Below are 20,365 nucleotides of genomic sequence, written 5' to 3' on the forward strand. Positions count from 1 at the left end.
TGCCATGCGTTACTTTTCTAAAATCCAAAAAACAAAAAAAAAATTCTGGAGCCCATTTGGCTCCAGATGATCTGTGGGAGAGGGCTGGACTGGTAACAGATGGTTTTCTTTGTTTTGGTTTTCGATTTTTTTTGAGACAGAGTGTTGCTCTCTCACCCAGGTTGGAGTGAAGTGGTGTGATCTTAGCTCACTGCAACCTCCACCTCCCAGATTCAAGGGATTCTCTTGCCTCAGCCTCCTGAGTAGCTGGGACTTCAGGCATGCACCACCACACCCAGATAATTTTTGTATTTTTAGTAGAGAAGGGGTTTCGCGATGTTGCCCAGGCTGGACTCAAGTGATCTGCCCGCCTTGGCCTCCCAAAGTACTGGGATGACAGGCTTGAGCCAGGCCACAGATGTTTATTAAGTGCTTACATGTGCCAAGCCCTGTCCCAAGAATTCTGCATGCGACAGCATAATCCCTCCAGCCACCTTGTGCGTGGTACTAGTGCTAGCTCCATCTTTGAAAGGAGAAGACTCACACCAAGAAAGGTGGAATCACGAGTTCAGAGTCACACAGTCAGTGTGCATAGTTGCAGGACCCAAATCCAGGCAGTCTGGCATGACAGACACACTCCTGACCAAGGCCAGCAAGGGGCAAAGCCAGGGTTCAAGGCCAGGGATGTTGACCACAGTGCACATTTACTCAGCTGATGCAATTGCTTGACTGCAGGTTATGGAATGGTCAGAGCCCACACCAAATATGCTCAACACGCCTAATGGTACATTTGCCTAAAATTTATCCTTAGTATTTCATAGCAGAAGAGAATGGCTTCAGTCTTTTTAAAGGTTTTTGTATTTTTTTAACTGACCTTATTCCAACTGCTTCTTAAAAAATATATCGAAGTCAGGCGCGGTGGCTCACGCCTGTAATCCCAGCACTTTGGGAGGCCAAGGCGGGTGGATCACGAGATCAGGAAATCGAAACCATCCTGGCTAACACAGTGAAACCTCGTCTCTACTAAAAATACAAAAAATTAGCCGGGCGTGGTGGCACACGCCTGTAGTCCCAGCTACTCAGGAGGCTGAGGCAGGAGACTCACTTGAACCCAGGAGGCTGAGGTTAAAGGATTTTTTTCGTGATCCTTGAACACATAGCATTTCATGGATGATTTATTAAATGAGTCCTCTTTGATTATTCTTGCACTTTTTTCCTAGTCTGTCTATCTTTTTGCCTGTGTCTCCCTCTCCATCTGTCTCTCCTTCCCTGTCTCTCTCTCTGTCTCTGTCCTTTTGGCTTTTTTGCCTGTCTGTCTCTCTATCTCTCCTCTCTCTCTGTCTCTCAGTCTATCTCTGTATCTCTCTCTCTCCTTTGCCTCCCTCTCCTTTCACATACTTTCTGAACTCTAAGGATTCAATTAAACAAAGAAGTTGTTGCTCTGGGCCAGTTTCTGGTAAGTGAAGCTTGTGGATTTTCACAGGGTGTGAAAATGTATGAAGGAGGTGTCACACTTCTTTAGCTTTTTTTGTCATTTATTTTTCACAAAGTCTAAATCACAAAATAACACTTCATCATAAAATTTTAATTAACATACACTTCCCTCTGGCTTTTAGCAATTTTTTTCATATTAAAAGTAATACATATTCATAAAAATTTGGAAAGCAAAAGAGAAAAATCACCTATGATTCTGCCACCCACCTACAAACTGTTAATGTATTTTACTTCCAAATTTTTAATGCCTGTTTGCTTTTTGAAAAACAGTTCTAGTTAAAGATTGCAAATAGTCATTAATGCCCTGCTCTTTTCATATTACATTGTATTTTAAATATTTTTATGAGCTCCTCACAAACACCATTTTAATGGATGTTTAAATAAAATTTAATAGATCTTTAAATAAATACATGGTGACCTATCTTTTCTCTTCTTTTAGGTAGTTATCAGCTTATTGCTATTAAAAATAAAACTAAACTTTTGTTTAATTTATCTACAGAGTGTCAGGCAAGCAAGTAAACATTTTGATGCAAAAAGAAATCATTTTTTTTCCTCTGGATTTTGGACTTTTGTTAGACTATATCACAAAAGTGAAATTCTTGAGCGGGGCATGGTGGCTCATGCCTGTAATCCCAGCATTTTGGGAGGCCAAGGTGGGCGGATCACAAGATTGGGAGATCAAGACCATCCTGGCTAACACGGTGAAACCCTGTCTCTACTAAAACTACAAAAAAATTAGCCGGGTGTGGGAGGCCGAGCGGGCGGATCACGGGTGCCTGTAGTGAAACCCCGTCTCTATTAAGAAATACAAAAAAAAACTAGCCGGGCGAGGTGGCGGGCGCCTGTAGTCCCAGCTACTTGGGAGGCTGAGGCCGGAGAATGGCGTGAACCCGGGAGGCGGAGCTTGCAGTGAGCTGAGAGCCACTGCACTCCAGCCTGGGTGACAGAATGGCGTCCAAAAAAAAAAAAAAAAAAAAAAAAATTAGAACCCGGGGTGGCGGCGGGTGCCTGTAGTCCCAGCTACTCGGGAGGCTGAGGCAGGAGAATGGCGTGAACCCGGGAGGAGGAGCTTGCAGTGAGCCGAGATCTCGCCACTGCACTCCAGCCTGGGCGACAGAGCAAGACTCCGTCTAAAAAGAAAAGTGAAACTCTTTGGCCAAATGATAGACTACTAAAACCTATAATTTTTTAAATTATTGGGTTTTTAAGTAGTTTTAGGTTTTCAGAAAACTTTCAGTGGGAAGTACAGAGAGTTCCCATATCCCTGCCCACCACCACACCTCTCCTCCTGTTATTAACATCTTGCTTTAGTGTGGTACATTTGTTACAATTAATAAGCCAATATTGACACAGTATTATTAACTAAAATTCATAGTTTACATTAGGGTTCACTCTGTGTTGTGCATTCTATGGCTTTTGACAAATGTATAATGGCATGTATCTAATATTCCACTATCATACAGAATAGTTTCACCCCCTCTCCAATATCCCCATGTTCCACCTATTCATCCCTCCTTCCCTTGCCTGAAGCCCCAGTAACCACTGATTTTTTCAGTGTCTCCACACTTTTGCCTGTTCCATAATGTCGTCTAGTTGAAATCATACAGTATAATTAAGCTTTTTCAGACAGGCTTCTTTCACTTAGCAATATGTATTTAAGGATCCCTTATGGTTTTTGTGTCTTGATAGGTCATTTCTTCTTATTGCAAAATAGTATTCCATTATATGGATGTACACAGTTTATCCATTCACCTACTTAAGGACATCTTGGTTGATTCCTAGTTTGGGCAATTATGAATAAAGCTGCTGTAAACATCCTTATGCAGGTTTTTGTGTGGGCTTGAGTTTTTAATTTTTTTTTTTTTTTTTTTTTTTTTTTTTTTTGAGACAGAGTCTCACTCTGTCACCAGGCTAGAGTGCAGTGGCGAGATCTTGGTCACTGCAATCTCCACCTCCCGGGTTCAAGCCATTCTCCTGCCTCAGCCTCTCGAGTAGCTGGGACTACGGGCACACACTACCACACCTAGCTAATTTTTGTATTTTTAGTAGAGACAAGGTTTCGGCATGTTGGCCAGGATGGTCTTGATCTCCTGACCTCATGATCCACTTGCCTCAGCCTCCCAAAGTGCTGGGATGACAGGCATGAGCCACCGCACCAGGCCCGAATTTTTAATTCTTTAAATAAATACCAAGGAGCACACTTGCTGGATCTCATGGTAAGAATATGTTTAGTTTGGTAAGAAACTGACAAACTGTCTTCCCAAGTGGCTGTATCCTTTTGAATTCCCACCAGGGATATATGAGAATTCCTGTTGTTCCCTATTCTATGCAGTAGATGGCATTGTGTGTTTTGGATTATTGACATTGTAATAGGTGTGTAATAAATAGTATATCAGAGTTTACTATTCACTAATGACATATGACATTGAGCATCTTTTCATATACTTATTTGACATCTGTCTGTCTTCTTTGGTGAGGTGTACAGATCTTTTGCCCGTGTTTTAATTGGGTTGTTCATTTTCTCATTGCTGGTTTTTGAAAGGTCTTTGAGTATTTTGGTAACAGTCTTTTATCTGATGTCTTTTGCAAATATTTTCTCTCAGTCTGTGTCCTCTCTTCTCAGTCTCTTCACAGTGTTTTTGCAGAGCAAAGTTTTTGGTTTTAATAAAGTCCAACTTATCAATTTTTTCTTTCATGGACCATGTCTTTGGTACTGTATCAAAAAAAATTATTACCGGCTGGACATGGTGGCTCACGCCTGTAATCCCAGCACTTTGGGAGGCTGAAGCAGGTGAATCACTTGAGATCAGGAGTTTGAGACCAGCCTGACCAACATGGTGAAACCCCATCTCTACTAAAAATACAAAAATTAACTGGGCATGGTGGTGAGTGCCTGTAATCCCAGCTACTCGGGAGGCTGAGGCAGGAGAATCGCTTGAACCCGGGAGGTGGAGGTTGCAGTGAGCCAAAATCATGCCACTGCACTCCAACCTGGGCAATAGAGCAAGACTCCATCTCAAAAAAAAAAAAAAAAAATTATTACCAATCTCAGGTCATCCAGATTTTTCTCCATGTTATCTTTAAGAGTTCTATAGTTTTGCATTTTACATTTAGGTCAATGATTCCGTTTAGTAAATTTTGTAAAGAATGTAAGTCCTTTGTCTAGATTTTCTTTTCCCCATGTGGATATCCAGTTGCTTCAGCACCATTTGTTGACTATCTTTACTCCATTGTATTTCGTTTGCTACTTTGTCAAAGATCAACTGACTATATTTGTGCAGGTCTATTTCTGAACTCTTTTCTATTCTATTGATCCACAGGCATACCTCAGAGATATTGCGGGTTTGGTTCCAGACCACCACAATAATAGGAATATTGCAATAAAGCAAGTCAAATAATGTTTTGGTTTCCCAGAGCATATAAAAGTTATGTTTATATTATACTATAGTCTATAAAGTGTACAATAGCACTATTCCTTTTAAAAAAAGTGTAGACCTTAATTTCAAAATACTTTATGGCTATAAAATGCTAACAGTTGGGGCCAGGCACAGGTGGTGCATACCTGTAATCCCAGAACTTTGGGAGGCTGAGGCAGAAGGATCACTTGAGCTCAAGAGCTCAAGACCAGCCTGGGCAACATGGTGAAACCCCATCTCTACAAAAAAAAAAAGAAAGAAAACAAAAAAATTAGCCAGGCATGGTGGTACACACCTGTTGTCTCAACTACTCAGAAGCGAGGCAAGAGGCTCACTTGAGCCCGGGAGGTCAAGGCTGCAGTGAGCTGAGATCCTGCCACTGCACTCCAGCCTGGATAACAAAGGGAGACTCTTTCTCAAAAAAAAATAAATAATAAATTTAAAAAAAATAAATAAATAAAAGCTAAAAATCTGAACCTTCACTGAGTCATAGTATTTTTGCTGGTGGAAGGTCTTGCCTCAATGTTGATGGCTGCTAACTGATCAGGGTAGTGGTTGCCAAAGGTTGGGGTGGTTGTGGCAATTTCTTAAAATAAGACAACAATAAAGTTTGCCACACTGAATGACTTTCTTCCTTTCACGAAGGATTTCTCTGTAGTATGTGTGGTGTTTGACGGCATTTTACTCACAGTAGAACTTCTTTCAAATCTGGAGTCAATCCTCTCAAACCCTGCCACTGCTTTATCAACTAAGTTTATGTAATATTCAAAATCTTTTGTTGCCGTTTCAACAATGTCTACAGCATCTTCACCAGGAATAGATTCCATCTTTGAAAAACACTTTCTTTGCTCACACATAAGAAGCAACTCTTCAACTGTTCAAGTATTACCATCAGATGGAGCAATTTAGTCACATCTTTAGGCTGCACTCTAATTCTCTTGCTATTTCCACCACATCATCAGTGACTTCCTGCACTGAAATCCTGAATCCCTCAAAGTCATCCATAAGAGTTGGAATCAACTTCTTTCCAACTCCTATTAATGTTGATATTTTTACCTCCTCCCATGAATCATGAATATACTTAATGATGTCTAGAATGGTGAATCTTTTCCAGAAGGTTTTCAATTGAATTTGCCCAGATCCATTAGAGGAATCACTATATATGGCAGCTATGGCTTTATGAAATGTATTTCTTAAATAAAAAGACTTGAAAATTAAAATTACTCCTTGCTTCATGGTCTGCAGAATGGATGTTATGTTAACAGGCATGAAAATAACATTAATCTCATTGTACACCTCCATCAGACTTCTTGAGTGACTAGGTGCATTGTCAATGAGCAGTAATACTTTGACAAGAATCTTCTTTTCTGATCAGTAGGTCTCAACAGTTGGCCTAAAATATTCAGTAAACCATGCTATAAACAGATGTGCTATCATCCTGGCTTTGTTGTTCCTTTATGGACCACAGGCAAAGTAGATTTAGCATAATTCTTAAGGGCCCCAGGATTTAAAAATGGTAAATGAGCATTGGCTTCATCTTAAAGTCACCAGCTGCATTAGCTCTTTAATGCACAGAGTCAGCCTGTCCTTTGAAGCTTTGAAGCCAGGCATTGACTTCTGTCTAGCTGTGAAAGTCCTAGATGGCATCTTCTTCCAATATAAAGTTATTTTTTCTACATTGAAAATCTGTTGTTTTATGTAGCCGTCTTCACCAACGATCTTAGCTAGAGTCTGGATAACTTGCTGTGGCTTCTACATCAGCACTTGTTGCTTCAGCTTGCACTTTTATGTTATAGAGATGACTTCTTTCCTTAAACCTTATGAACCAATCTGTGCTAGCTTCAAACTTGTCTTCTGTAGCTTCCTAACATCTCTCAATCCTTATAGAATTGAAGAGAATTAGGGCCTTGCTCTGGATTAGGCTTTGGCTTAATGGAATGTTATGGCTGGTGTGATCTTATATGGAGATCACTAAAACTTTGTCCATATTAGCAATAAGGCTATTTTGCTTTCTTATAATTCCTAAGTCACTTTTAGTTTCCTTCAAGAGTAGCACTTTTAATTTCCTTCAAGAACTTTCCCTTGTATTCAAAACCTTGCTGTTTGGCACAAGAGGCCTAGCTTTTGGCTCATCTTGGCTTTCTATGTGCCTTCCTCACTAAGCTTAATCATTTCTAGCTTTTGTTTTAAAGTGAAAGACATGTAACTCTCATTAACTTGAACACCTAGAGGCCATTGTAGGTTTATTAATTGGCCTAATTTAAATATTGTTATGTATCTGGGAATAGGGAGGCCTGAGGAAAGGGAGAGATATGGGGAAATGGCCATTGAGTGGAGCAGTCAGAACTCACACAACATTTATCAATTAAGTTCAACGTCTTATAGGGCATAGTTTGTGGTGCCAGCGAAGAGTTACAATAGTAACATCAAAGATCACTGATCAAGGGCTGGGCACAGGGGCTCATATATGTAATCCCAATCCCAATCACTTTTGGAGGTCAAAGTGAGAGAATTGCTTGAACCTAGGAGTTTGAGACTAGCTTGGGCAACACAGCAAAACCCCATCTCTACAAAAATTAAAATAAAAAATATCTGCTGGGTGTGGTGGCATGCTCCCGTAGTCTTAGCTACTTGGAGGCTGAGGCAGGAGGATTGCTTGAGCCCAGGAGTTGGAGGTTTGCAATGAGCTATGATCACACCACTGCACCTACAGCCTGGGTGACACAGCAAGACCTTGTCTTAAAGAGAAAAAAAAAAAAAGAGATCACTGATCATAGAAGCAAATACATGCTCTTGGAAAAATGGCTCTTATAGACTTGCCTGACTCAGGGTTGCCACAAACCTTCAATTTGTAAAAAATGCAATATCTGCAAAGTACAATAAAATGAAGCACAATAAAATAAGGTATGCCTGTCTTTGTCCATTCTTTCACTAATACCACACTGTCTTGATTACTGTACCTTTATAGTAAATCTTGAAGTCGGGTAGTGCCAGTCCTCTAACTTTGTTCCTCTCCTTCAATATTTTACAATTGTACAACTGTGTTGACTACTCTGGGTCTTTTGCCTCTTGACATAAACTTTTTTTATGTCATGGATCTTTAAAAAAATCTTAATTGATATATCACAGTAGTACATATTTTGTGGGTGCACGTGATATTTTGATACATGTATAGAATGTGTAACAATCAAATCAGGGTAACTGGGATATCCATCACCTTATACATTTATCTGTATCTTTTGTGTTGGAAACATTACAGTTTATTCTAGCTATTTAGAAACACACCATAAATCATAGTTAACTATAATTTCCCTACTGTATTATGAAATATTAGAATTTATCCTTTCTAACTATCTTGTACCCATTATCCAACTTCTCTTCATTCCTGCCTCCCACCCACACATAAAGTTTGGAATCAGTTTGTCAATATCCACAAAATAACTTCTTCAGATTGCTTTGAATCTATAGGTCAAGTTAGGAAAAATTGACATTTTGACAATATTGAGCCTTTCTATCCATGAACATGGAATATCTCTTCATTTGTTTAGTTCTTTCATCAGAGTTTTACAGTTCTTCTTGTGTAGATCTTGTACATATTTTGTTAAATTAATGCCTAAGTATTCCATTTTTGGTGGTGCTAACATAAATGGTATTATCTTTTTAATTTTAATTTCTAATTGTTCCTTGCTGGTATATAGGAAAGTGATTGACTTCTGTATATTAGTAATCTTATACCCTGTAACCTTGCTATAACCACTCATTAGTTCCAGGATTTTTTGTGTGTTGTTGTTGACAATTCTTTTGGATTTTCTACATAGACAATTATATCATTTGTGAACAAAGACTGTTTTATTTCTTCCTTCCCAATCTGTATATATTTTATTTCCTTGTTTTATCTTATTGCATTAGCTAGGACTCCCAATGTGATGTTGACAAGGAATAGTAAGTGGGGACACATCTTTGCCTTGTTCCTAATCATCATGGGAAAGCTTGCAGTTTCTCACCATTAAGGATAACGTTTGCTGTAGGTTTTTTGTAGATATTCTTTATCAAGTTGAGTAAATTCTTCCTCTATTCCTAGTTTGCTAAGAGCTTTATCAGGAATGGGTGTTGGATTTTATCAAATTCTTTTTCTGCATCTATTCATATGATCATGTTATTTTTTTCCTGTTGATTTGATGGACTATATTAATGGAACTTTAATATTGACCCAGCCTTACATGCCTAGACTAAATCCCACTTAATCATGGCGTATAATTTTTTACACATTGTTGATTCAATTTACCAATATTTTGTTGAGAATTTTTGCATCTATGTTCATATTGGTCTGTAGTTTTCTTTTCTTGCAATGTCTTTGTCTGGTTTTTGGCATTAAGGTAATGCTGACCTCATAGAATGAATTAGGAAGTATTTCTCTGCTTCCATTTTCTGGAAGAGATTGTAGAGAATTGCTATAATTTTTTATTCTTAAATACTTGGTATATTTCACCAGTGAACCCATCTGGGCTTAACGCATTCTGGTTTGGAAGGTTATTAAGTCCTGATTCAATTTTTTAATAGCTATAGGCCTATTCAGGTTGTCTTTTTCTTCTTATGTGAATTTTAGCTGATTTTTCCTTTCAGGAACTGGTCCCTTTCATCTAGGTTATGAAACCTGTGAGCATAAAGTTGTTCATAATATTCCTTTACTATCTGTTTTTTTCCTAACTCCCCAAACTTGTTACCTTTACTATCTTTTTAATGTTCATGGGATCTGGAGAGATGTTCTCTCTTGCCTTTATCATATTAATAACTTGTGCCTTCTCTCTTTTTTTTATAAGTTAGCCTTGCTATAAGCTTATTGACTTTATTGATCTTTTCAAAGAACCAGCTTTTGGTTTTGCTGATTTTCTCTATTGATCTCTGATTTTCAATTTTACTGATTTCTGCTCTAATTTTTATTATTTCTTTTATTCTGCTTAAGATGAGTTTAACACTTTCTCCTTTTTACAGTTTCCTAAAGCAGAAATTTAGATTATTGGTTTTAGATCTTTCTTCTTTTCTATCATATGTATTTAATACTATAGACTTCTCTCTAAGCACTGCTTTTGCTGCATCCTACAAATGTGTGTGTTGGGGGAGGGGTGTTTGTTTTGTTTTGCTTTTCAGACAGAGTTTCATTCTGTCACTCAGGATGGGGTGCAGTGGCACAATCATGGCTCATTGTAGCCTCAACTTCCCGGGCTCAGGTGATTCTCCCTCCTCAACCTCCCAGGTAACTGGGACTACAGGCATGCACCCAGAAATTTTGATAAGTTGTAGTTTCATTTTCATTTACTTCAAAATACTTTTAAATTTCTCTTGAGACTTCTTTTGTGTCCCATGTGTTCTTCTAGAAGTGTGTTGTTTAATCTCTAGGTATTTTAGATTTTTCAGCTCTCTGCCGTTGATTTCCAGTTTGAATTCATTGTGTTCTGGGGGCATATATTGCATAATTTCTATTATTTTAAACTGGTTAATGTGTCATTTATGCCACAGAATGTGATCCATTTTTGTGAATGCTCCGTGTGAGATTGAGAAGAATGTGTATCCTGCTGTTGTCGGATGCAATATTCTACAGATGTCAGTTATGTCCAGCTGAGTGACGGTGCTATTGAGAACCATTGTTCTAGGGAAAGGAGTCTCAGCTTTTATTAGATTGTTAGTGGAGTCTGTGAGTCAAAGGACTTCAAGAAGCCCTGATCCAAACATTCTAAAGGGCAACTTTTCTCCTCCTTTCTCCCAGGGTCTGAGCTGATGCCCAGAGCTCTGCTCATGGGTATCATATGGTGGCATATGGTGGTTCTTCATGCTGGACACTGAGAATTTACATTTCTAACAAGTTCCCAGGTGACGCTGATGCTGCTGGTCCCAGGACCACACTTGGAGAACCATGATCTATCACCATGCAAGGAGTAAATGATATAATGTATATAAAGTATTTGGCATCATTCCTACTACCTGACGAACATTCAATTTATGATGTTTATTATCAGTGTTTTTGATATTGTTATCAATAATAATATACTATCAATAAAATAATAAATCAATAAAATAAAAATAATAATACCTGCTCACGGAATTGTTGTAAGGCTTAAACAAGTCAGTCTGCAAAAGCACTTCCAAGCGCAGTACACTTTATTCCCTTAGTAAAAGTTAGCTTTTATATTTATAAAAATTATTGTTAATGTTATTGTTATTTTGAGACAGAGTCTTGCTCTGTCACTCAGGCTGGAGTGCAATGGCACAATGTCAGCTCACTGCAACTTCCGCCTCCTGGGTTCAAGCAATTCTCCTGCCTCAGTCTCCCAAGTAGCTGGGATTATAGGCACACACCACCACGCCCTGCTAATTTTGTAAGTTTTTTCAGTAAAGACAGGGTTTCTCCATGTTGGTCAGACTGGACTCGAACTCCTGACCTCAGGTGATCCACCCGCCTTCACCTCCCAAAGTGCTGGGATTACAGGTGTGAGTCACTGCACTGGCCTATAATTATTACTTATTACTGTTATTGTAATAAAGTTCTTCCAGTAATGACCAACCGAACTAAGGGAGCCCATAAAAAAAAATCATGTTTTAACACATGAATCGGCCTGCTGGCATTCAGGAGAATATGATATGCAAAGCCCTGGGGTAGCAGAGTGCATGAACCATGTTGAGCCCTTTAAGGACCTTTTCCATGAGTTAAAAACTCAGATGCCTTCAGAGTCAGGAAGAAAACGAAATAAAGGAAGCAGTGGGAGTAGAACAATAGGAAATGAGGGGGCCTGAGAGCAAACCAGAAAGAGCACATTGAACCTGAAAGAAAGAATACATAGTAGTCAGAAAAAAAAAAAAAAAAAAAAAAAAACACTCCTATAACTCCAGCACTTTGGGAGGCCAAGGCGAGAGGATCATGAGGTGAAGAGATTGAGACCATCCTGGCAAACATGATGAAACCCTATCTCTACTAAGAATACAAAAATTAGCTGGATGTGGTGGCACGTGCCTGTAATCCCAGCTACTCAGGAGGCTGAGGCAGGAGAATTGCTTGAACCCAGGAGGTGGAGGTTGCAGTGAGCCGAGATCATGCCACCACTGCACTCCAGCCTCGCAACAGAGCAAGACTCCGTCTTCAAAAAAAAAGACTGAGGTTTGTGGTGATCCATGCTTACAAGAAAAGAATACCTAGGCAGGATGTTTGTGACTGGTGAGAGGGAGATAGAGATGGCCAGGACCACAGGAGCTCAGAGAGCATGAGAGCGCTGGCTGGAGGCGTCAGTGAAGACTTCCCTCAGTTGGTGGGGCTGACTGGGACTGGGCCTTCGTGGAGGGGGGCATTTGGAAAAGTTGTAGGGAAATTGGCCTCACAGGATTGGAAGATTGAGGCAGGCCTTTGGTCTTCCTCTTCTCTACACCTAGCACATAATAGGTGCTCAATAAGCAGTGAAGGAGGGGATGAATGGTTGATGGTCTGAGAGATTTCCATCCTGAATAAGTAGGGAAAGTTTGGAAGCATCTCTGGGGGCTCTTGGAGAAATAGTCTGGTATTGTGGTAGCTCCCTGACCTGAATTTGACTCCCACCTCATCCTAATTTCTTGGTTTACTTCCTATATGAGTTTGGACAAGAAAATACCCGCTCTGGGCCTTAGGTTTCTCCATCTGAGAACTGAGGAGAATAAAGCCTGTCACAGAATGGTTGCAAGGACCAGAGAGAAAGGAGCTATTAGTTGGGCATTCCCTTCCTTCTTCCCAGTGCCATTGAAGAAAGACACCAAGCCCCAACTCCCACCTCTGCTTCCCTTCCAGAGAAGAGAATCCCAATTACAATATCTTACTCTAAGTATAAAGAAGACCTGACAGAGGACAAGAAGATCCTGTTGGCTGCCATGTGCCTCGTCACCAAAGGAGAGAAGCTTCTGGTGGAGAAGGACATTACTCTAGAGGACTTCATCACCATCAAGGTAACCTCAGCCTGCACCTACCATGCTGTTCCAAGCAGCACCCATTCCCCGGAGCTGGGGGAGAGCGTCAGAAGCTGGGCGTTTTGTGCCTTTAACTCCAGCTTTAGCTCTCCAAGGTGGGAGGAGTGGGTTGGACATAAGGGGATGAATACAATGGTGGCACTCAGTAATGGGGTATATGGAGGCAGAGGTGGACATGACTAATGATCCATCCTCTAACTCAGCCAGGACCATCGGTTTCCTGGAGGGAGGAGGGGTAGGCGCGATGGCTCATCGGTGTTGTCCCCTTTCAGGTTCTGGGCCCAGCCATGGTGGGAGTGGCAGTTACGGTGGAAGTGACAGTAGTCAACCCCCTCTTAGAAAGAGTGAAGGACTGTGCGCTGATGGTGGAGGGCAGCGGCTTTCTCCAGGAACAGCTCAGCATCGAGTAAGTGCCAGCCTGGGGGGTTGGCAGGGAATGGGGCTCCCTTCCTTGTGGATGAGCCAGAGAGAAGTTGCCAGGGATGGGGGGTGTGGGAGAGATTCTGGACCCCCCAGGAACCAGCCCACAGCCTATCCATATCAGCCTGCATTCACTTATTTATTCCTTCATTCATTCATTCATTTACTCAAATCATATAACTCGTTCACTCAGTCATTCACTCACATCATTCATTCATATTTTCACTTATTTATCCATTTACTTATTCACTCACTTTCATTCATTTTCTCTCATTCATTCATGCATTCTTGAATTTGCTTACTCATTTATTCACTCATTTGCTCATTTTTTCATTCATGTATTCCTACATTGATGCTTCACTCATTCATTCACACATGTTCCTGTTCATTCATGGATTCGTTTATTTACTTGTTGATTGTCAATCATTCATTCACTCCTTCCTTCTTCCATTCATCTGCTTGCTACTTATGTGGTCCTTGATTATACTGACCTGTGCTCTGGCCCATGTGTGATTGTTAGGAACACTGACAGGAGTTTTGCCTGGAGAAGGGCTCTCAGATACAGACGGCCCTTCACATGAGGACAGTGTGATTTGTGAAAAAGACCTTGTCCAAGGTCTGGGGGAGCAAAAGCAGCCCTTAAGTGAGGGTGGGGCCAGGAAAAAGTCCCAGTGGAGCTAGTGTTTGAGTTGAGCCTTAAATGATGAATTGAGATTTTCAGGTATCAAGAAGGAAGGACGGTTTGCCAGGCAAAGGTCTTGGTGTTAACACCTGATGGCTGGTGTTGTCAGGGAAGGTCTCCTGGAAGAAGAGAACTTGATTTGGTCCTTGGGTGGATTGGAATAAGAAAGGCATCCTAGGTGGGAGGAACAGAGCCGATGAAAGCCCAGAGGAGGGAAGTTCAGGGCACAGACAGAAAACTAGCTGGGCTGGGTGGGAAGAATGCAGGTGGTAGAAGAGAAAATTAAATTGGAAACATGTTTTTTTGTTGTTTTTGTTTGTTTCTTTGTTTGTTTTTGAGACAGAGTCTCACTCTGTTGCCCAGGCTGGAGTATAATGGTGCAATCTCAGCTCACTGCAACCTCCCCCTCCCAGATTCAAGCGATTCTCCTGTCTCGACTTCCTGAGTAGCTGGGATTACAAGTGTGCACCACCGCTCCCGGCTAATTTTTGTATTTTAGTAGAGATGGGGTTTCACCGTGTTGGTCAGGCTGGTCTCGAACTCCTGACCTCAGGTGATCCACCTACCTCGGCCTCCCAAAGTGCTGGGATTACAGGAGTGAGCCACCGCACCTGGCCTGGAAACATGTTGATAAGTCTTGAATGTCAAGCCACAAGGAGAACTTGATCCTGAGGAGTTTGGGGAGCCGTGGATTGGCAGGCTAGACTCAAAATGGCAAGAGGACTGACAGTCTGCCTTTCTCACCTCCTTTTCCTCCAGCGTGCCCACCCTGGAGCCTCAGGAGAGGGCCTCAGTCCAGTTTGACATCACCCCCTCCAAGAGTGGCCCAAGGCAGTTGCAGGTGGACCTTGTAAGCCCTCACTTTCCGGACATCAAGGGTTTTGTGATCATCCATGTGGCCACTGCCAAGTGATGGATCATGAGGGACTGAGAGGGGGCAATTCGGCCCCTGTCCTCCTCCCGCCCATTCTTTGTCTCTTCCACGTGGGAGCCAGGGGGCCTCAGTTAATCCTGCTTCAACCTCTGCCCTACTTGGTAAACTTAGGCAAGTTCCTTCTCCTCCTGGGTCTCAGTTTACTCTTCTGTAAAATGAAGTGTTGCACTCAGTAATCCTTAAACTTTTGGACAACCATAGATGATGTAAGAACCTAGGGAGCCTCTCCAACCTTCATGTCTCATACCCATAGCTGGGAGGCTGACAGACCCAAGCATCACAGTAACCCTGGCCCACTCAGCTCTGCCGTACTCCGCTCTGCCAGCTCACGGTCACCCTGGCTGACCCTTGGACTCTCCTTGCTTCTCAAATGCCCTGGCCACATCAAGAGCCAAGGATCCTCCCCACAGTCCTGACAGAGAACCCAAAAGTATAAGAGCTGGAACCTAACCATCCCTCAACACTCCCATTACAGAGAAGAAGGAAACTTATTGAGGCCACAGGGTGAGCTAGAGGCAGAGTTGAGGCCCCTTTTGTGTGCCATTTATACCTCCTAAGTCCCTATCCTAAAAAGCATTAGATTTTAAGCAAAGGGAGATTTTCCCTCAGTGAAGACACAGGCCCAGGATCTGAGGCACAACTGCTGCCTGGAATAATCTAAGAAGATAAAGGAAGGGCCCAAACTGGATTGCATTCCCCTAAAATCTGCAGCTATAAATCTGAAGAGGGCCAGTGACTAATAGCACAAACAACAGCCAACACCTCACTGGGCTCAGCTTACACAATTCTGACTGAACAATTGAAATTGAGAAAATGTTTCATTCAATGGGTGCCAAAACTGTTGCCCCCAGATCAGCTGCAAACAAGAACAGAGCCTTCCGTGGAAATTGTAAACAAGGGATCAAGATCCCGAAGCATTTCCTGAAAGAATTGTAACAGGATGGAACGTGGCTTTACCAGTACAGTCCTGAAGACAAAGCATAATCAAAGCAATGGCTACCAAGAGGGGGAAGTGGTTCAGTCAAAGCAACAGTGGACCAGCCGGCCGGGTGTGGTGGCTCACACCTGTAATCCCAGCACTTTGGGAGGTTGAGGTGGGTGGATCACTTGAGGTCAGGAGATCGAGACCTGCCTGGCCAACATGGTGAAACCCCATCTCTACTAAAAATACAAAAATTAGCCACGCATTGTGGTGTGTAATCCCAGCTACTCGGAAGGCTAAGGCAGGAGAATCACTTGAACCCAGGAGGTGAAGCTTGCAGTGAACTGAGATTGCACCACTGCACTCCAGCCTGGGCAACAGAGCAAGACTCTGTCTCAAAAAAAAAAAAAAAAAAAAAAAAGGGGACCGGTCAGGCACAAAGGTCATGAAAACTGTTTTTTGGGATGCTCAAAGCATTTTGCTTGTTGGCTTTCTGGAGAACCAAAGAGGAAGAACACCTGCTTATTATGAGTGTTTTGATAAAGTTAGCTGAAGCTTTCAGAAAAAGCCCCAGAAAAGCTTCACCAGAAATCCTTCTCCACCACAATAATGCTCCTGCTCATTCCTCTCATCGAACAAAAGCAATTTTGTGAGAGTGTTGACTGGAATTCATTAAGCATCTACCATACTGTCCTGATTTGGCTCCATCTGACTTCTTTTTATTTCCTAATCTCTCTTTTTTTTTTTTTTTTTTTTTTTTTTTTTTTTTTTTTTTTTTTTTGAGACAGAGTCTTGCTCTGTCACCCAGGCTGGAGTGCAGTTGTGTAATTTCGGCTCACCGCAACCTCTGCCTCCCGAGTTCAAGCGATTCTCCCTCCTCAGCCTCCTGAATAGCTGGGATTACAAGCGTGTGCCACCATGCCCAGCTAATTTTTGCATTTTTAGTAGAGACGGGGTTGGTCAGGTGTGTCTCAAACTCCTGACCTCAAGTGATCCTCCTATCTCGGCCTCCCAAAGTGTTGCAGGCATGAGCCACTGTGCCCGGCCTGTTTCCTAATCTTAAAAACAAAATCTTTAAAGGTGCCCATTTCTCTTCAGTTAATTGTGTTTAAAAAAAAAAAAAGACTATGTTAACATGGTTAAATCCCTTGGACCCTCAGTTCCTTAGGGATGGACTAAATGGCAGGTATTATTGTTTACAAAAATATCTTGAACTTGACAGAGCTCATATTGAGAAATAAAGTTTCTACTTTTTATGTTTATATTTTAACCTTACTTTTCCATGCATCTTTTGAAGTCCCCTTGTAGGTGTTTAGGGAGGGGAACGTAGCTGAAGGTGGTGAGGGCCACCTGCCACATAGCTCTGTTTCCAGTACAATGCTCTTGCCCTTGGCGCCTTCAAGTAGCACTTTGATGGGACAAAGCTGGCCTCACTGGTTATTCCAGCCCCAGTGGAAAGCAGAAGCTGCCTCAACAGCCAATGAGAAAGCCCTGTTTGTGAGTGGGAGAGGTGGAGAAATTGACAGAAGACAGCTTAGAGGTCCAAGGGAAAGTGTGAGTGGGAATGTGGTTTTGGAAATTACTAAGAAAAATGTGCAGGTAGAGAATACCATTCAGCTGGTAGGGCAACACCCTGACCATGCCCTTAACAGAGGAAAGGCAGAACAGGTAGTTCAAGACTGAGAAAAGCCTTAGAGTTGGCTGGCCATGGGGCACTCAGAAGGACACCAGCAACAGGGCTTTACTGAGGTTCAGGACTCCTGCTTCCATTGAGTCCCCCTGTCTCTTAAACACCATCTGAAACTTCATGAAGGCCCTCGACACCAAGTTAGGTCAGGGATCCGGGCTTTCACACACCAGAGGGGTCTCCAAACCTTTAGAACAGAGGTTGGCAAACTTTTCTGTCAATGACCAGATAGTAAATATTTCAGGCTTTGCAGGCCATAGAGTCTGTTACAACTACTCCACTCTGCTGCTATAGCATGAAAACTGCCATATATAGTGCATAAACAAATGAGCCTGGATGTATTGCAATAAAGTTTTATTTACAAAAACAGGTGGCGGGCCAGGTTCGGCCCACAGGTTGTAGTTGGCTGACCTTGCCGTAGAACAACGCATTGCCTCAAATCTTGCTCCAGGACTGAGCTCCGACACGAGGCTACACCCTGCCCTAGGATCAAGCCCAAACCCAGACCAAGGCCAAGCCCTTAACAAGCCCCAGACTGAAACTAGGATGAGTCTCCAGCTTGTGTTTGTGACCCCAGAGACAGCCGTGACTCAGAGGCTGACTAGGTCATGACTCTGAGGCTAGATGAGCCCTAGACCTTGGCCTCACACTAAGCCCTGGATCCTACCATAGCTAAATTCTGACTTGACTCTGGCTCTAGACAGAGCTCTGGCTCCACATGGAGCCCTGGTCCAGTCCCAGACAGTCCTGATGCCAGACTGAGCTCCAATCCTGACTAAGTGAACTCTGACCCCAGACTAAGCCCTAACCTCAAACAGAGCTCTGATCCAAGACTGAGCTCTGAGCCCACGCTGAGACTTGATCCAGGCTCTGGCTGAGCCCTGACCTCACTCAGTCCCCAGATGGATCTGGTCTTAGCTTTGGATTTCCATTCTGATCTGAGTTCCCCTTATCCCTGGTCACTGGGTGAAGATAGCCTGTCCCTGAGCCAAGGGTCTGCGCTCACCTTCCTTCCCCTTTGAGATACTTGGGTAGAAATATTTGAGAAGCATAGTGACCCCCTGGATCCTTTAGCTCTGTCACACTGTGAGAATCTGCGTTCACGGCCCAATCCTCATGGAGCATCTGACCAGGGATCCCTCCTCTCATCATGAGGGTTCCTTTCTCCTCTTATGCATCTGCCACAAATGAAAGGAACCCTGTAAGCATCTTCCCTGCCACTCCATGTATAAAGATGCTCCTTCCCACAAGGAGCCTCCACGTGTCCCAGATCCATTCCCCCTTGTAGTGGCTCCAGACACCTCATCCTTCCAGCAAATGCCAGCTATCTGTATATCTCAAGCTCGGCTGTTGGAGGCTGAGTTCCTAGGAAGCTGATTGTGAGACAGAGTTTAGGATGCAGATGTTGATCAAAGAGTGATCTAGGGTTCAACACCCATGAAAGGGAGTGGGGGAGCATGAGTGTTCAGAGGGAGGAATCAAACCATGGTGCAGGCCCAGAGACAGCCTGTCCTGATCCCGGGCAGCTCTGGAGCTAGAATGGCCTATGTGAGTTGTCCAGTTTGGGTCAAGATGACTGGGCCTTCCTATGCCTGCCTCTGTTAGTGATTCACCCAGGAAGGGGCATGACTTTGGGCGAAACAGCTCTCTACAGCAGGGGCCAGCCCTGGAGCAGCTGACAGCTAAGGGTCATCTGCCTGCAGCACTCACAGCAGTTTGGGGAACGAGCCCTCCATCGAGGGGGCTCTGAGCCATGTGTCTCCATGTCCCCCACCTACATTCTGTCCAACCCCAAGAACAGAGCAGTGACATGACAGGTTGCCTAGGCTCGTGCCCACAGGGATTATCCTCTAGCTGGTGGAGACAGGTGATCAATCACATTTGAAAAGATATGAAAAGTACAATGAGAAATAAAAGTAAACAAGTAGACAAATTCGTGAATAAATAAGCTAATTAAATGTAGTGAATAAGTGCCAAAAAGAAAATAAAAGTGACAGCCACCTCTCCCTGAGTGGTGGAGTTAAGATAGCCCTATAGCCTTACTTTATTTATTTTTATTTATTTTAGACAGAATCTTGCTCTGTTGCCCAGGCTGGAGCGCAGTGGTGCAATCTTGTTTCACTGCAACTTCCGCCTCCCAGGTTCAAGCAAATCTTCTGCCTCAGCCTCCTGAATAGCTAGGAGTACAGGCACACACCGCCACGCCTGGCTAGTTTTTGTTTGTTTTTCTTTTTTTCTTTTAGTAGAGATGTGGTTTCAGCACATTAGCCAGGCTGGTCTCGAACTCCTGACCTCAGATGATCTGCCTGCCTCGGCCTCCCAAAGTGCTGGGATTACAGGCGTGAGTCACTGCGCCCAGTCAAGATAGCCCTACTTTGGATGGAGGTACCAGAGAGAGATTCTCTGAGGAAGTGATGTTTGAGCTGAAATGTTAATAATTACAATAAAAATAATGATTAAAATTTAACTTAATTAATGTGCTTCCTACCTGCCAGGAACTGTTTCAGGTGCCTTACACATATTTATTTAATTTTCATAGTAATGTAAGAAAGTAGGTGCTATTATTCTTTCCTCTTTCCAAATGAAACTGAGGCACAGAGAAATGAAGCCACTTTATACACAATTGCACAGCACATAAGATGCAGACCTGATATTTGAACTCAGGCCAGCAGAGACTGCACTCTCAGCTGCTATGCTTTACTGCATGTGAAGAGCCAGCTGTGCAAAGACGTAGACAGCTGTGTTCCAGGTAGAGGCCACATGCATCAGTTTGAGGCCCTTCCAATAACACTTATTGGGAATCACTTTTCCCACACAGTCTTGTGGGAGGGTGACCCTTGGCTCCCAT

General features: G+C 42.7%; 1 protein-coding gene across 2 annotated transcripts in view; it reads left to right on the forward strand.

Annotated features, from left to right (window-relative positions):
* Positions 1-14,997, forward strand: part of TGM6 (transglutaminase 6) — a 54,364-nt gene extending 39,367 nt beyond the window's left edge. Inside the window, exons 11-13 of one of the 2 annotated variants that reach the window (XM_050745666.1) lie at positions 12,697-12,851; positions 13,145-13,278; positions 14,734-14,997. In XM_050745666.1, the coding sequence (XP_050601623.1) occupies positions 12,697-12,851; positions 13,145-13,278; positions 14,734-14,887 (443 nt within the window). In that variant the 3' untranslated portion in view covers positions 14,888-14,997. The remainder of the gene's footprint in view (positions 1-12,696; positions 12,852-13,144; positions 13,279-14,733) is intronic. The other variant, XM_050745667.1, reaches the window with a different exon arrangement.
* Positions 14,998-20,365: the final 5,368 nt, after the last annotated feature.

The sequence above is a fragment of the Macaca thibetana genome, chromosome 10 (assembly GCF_024542745.1).
Source record: "Macaca thibetana thibetana isolate TM-01 chromosome 10, ASM2454274v1, whole genome shotgun sequence".
Taxonomy (NCBI): Eukaryota; Metazoa; Chordata; class Mammalia; order Primates; family Cercopithecidae; genus Macaca; species Macaca thibetana.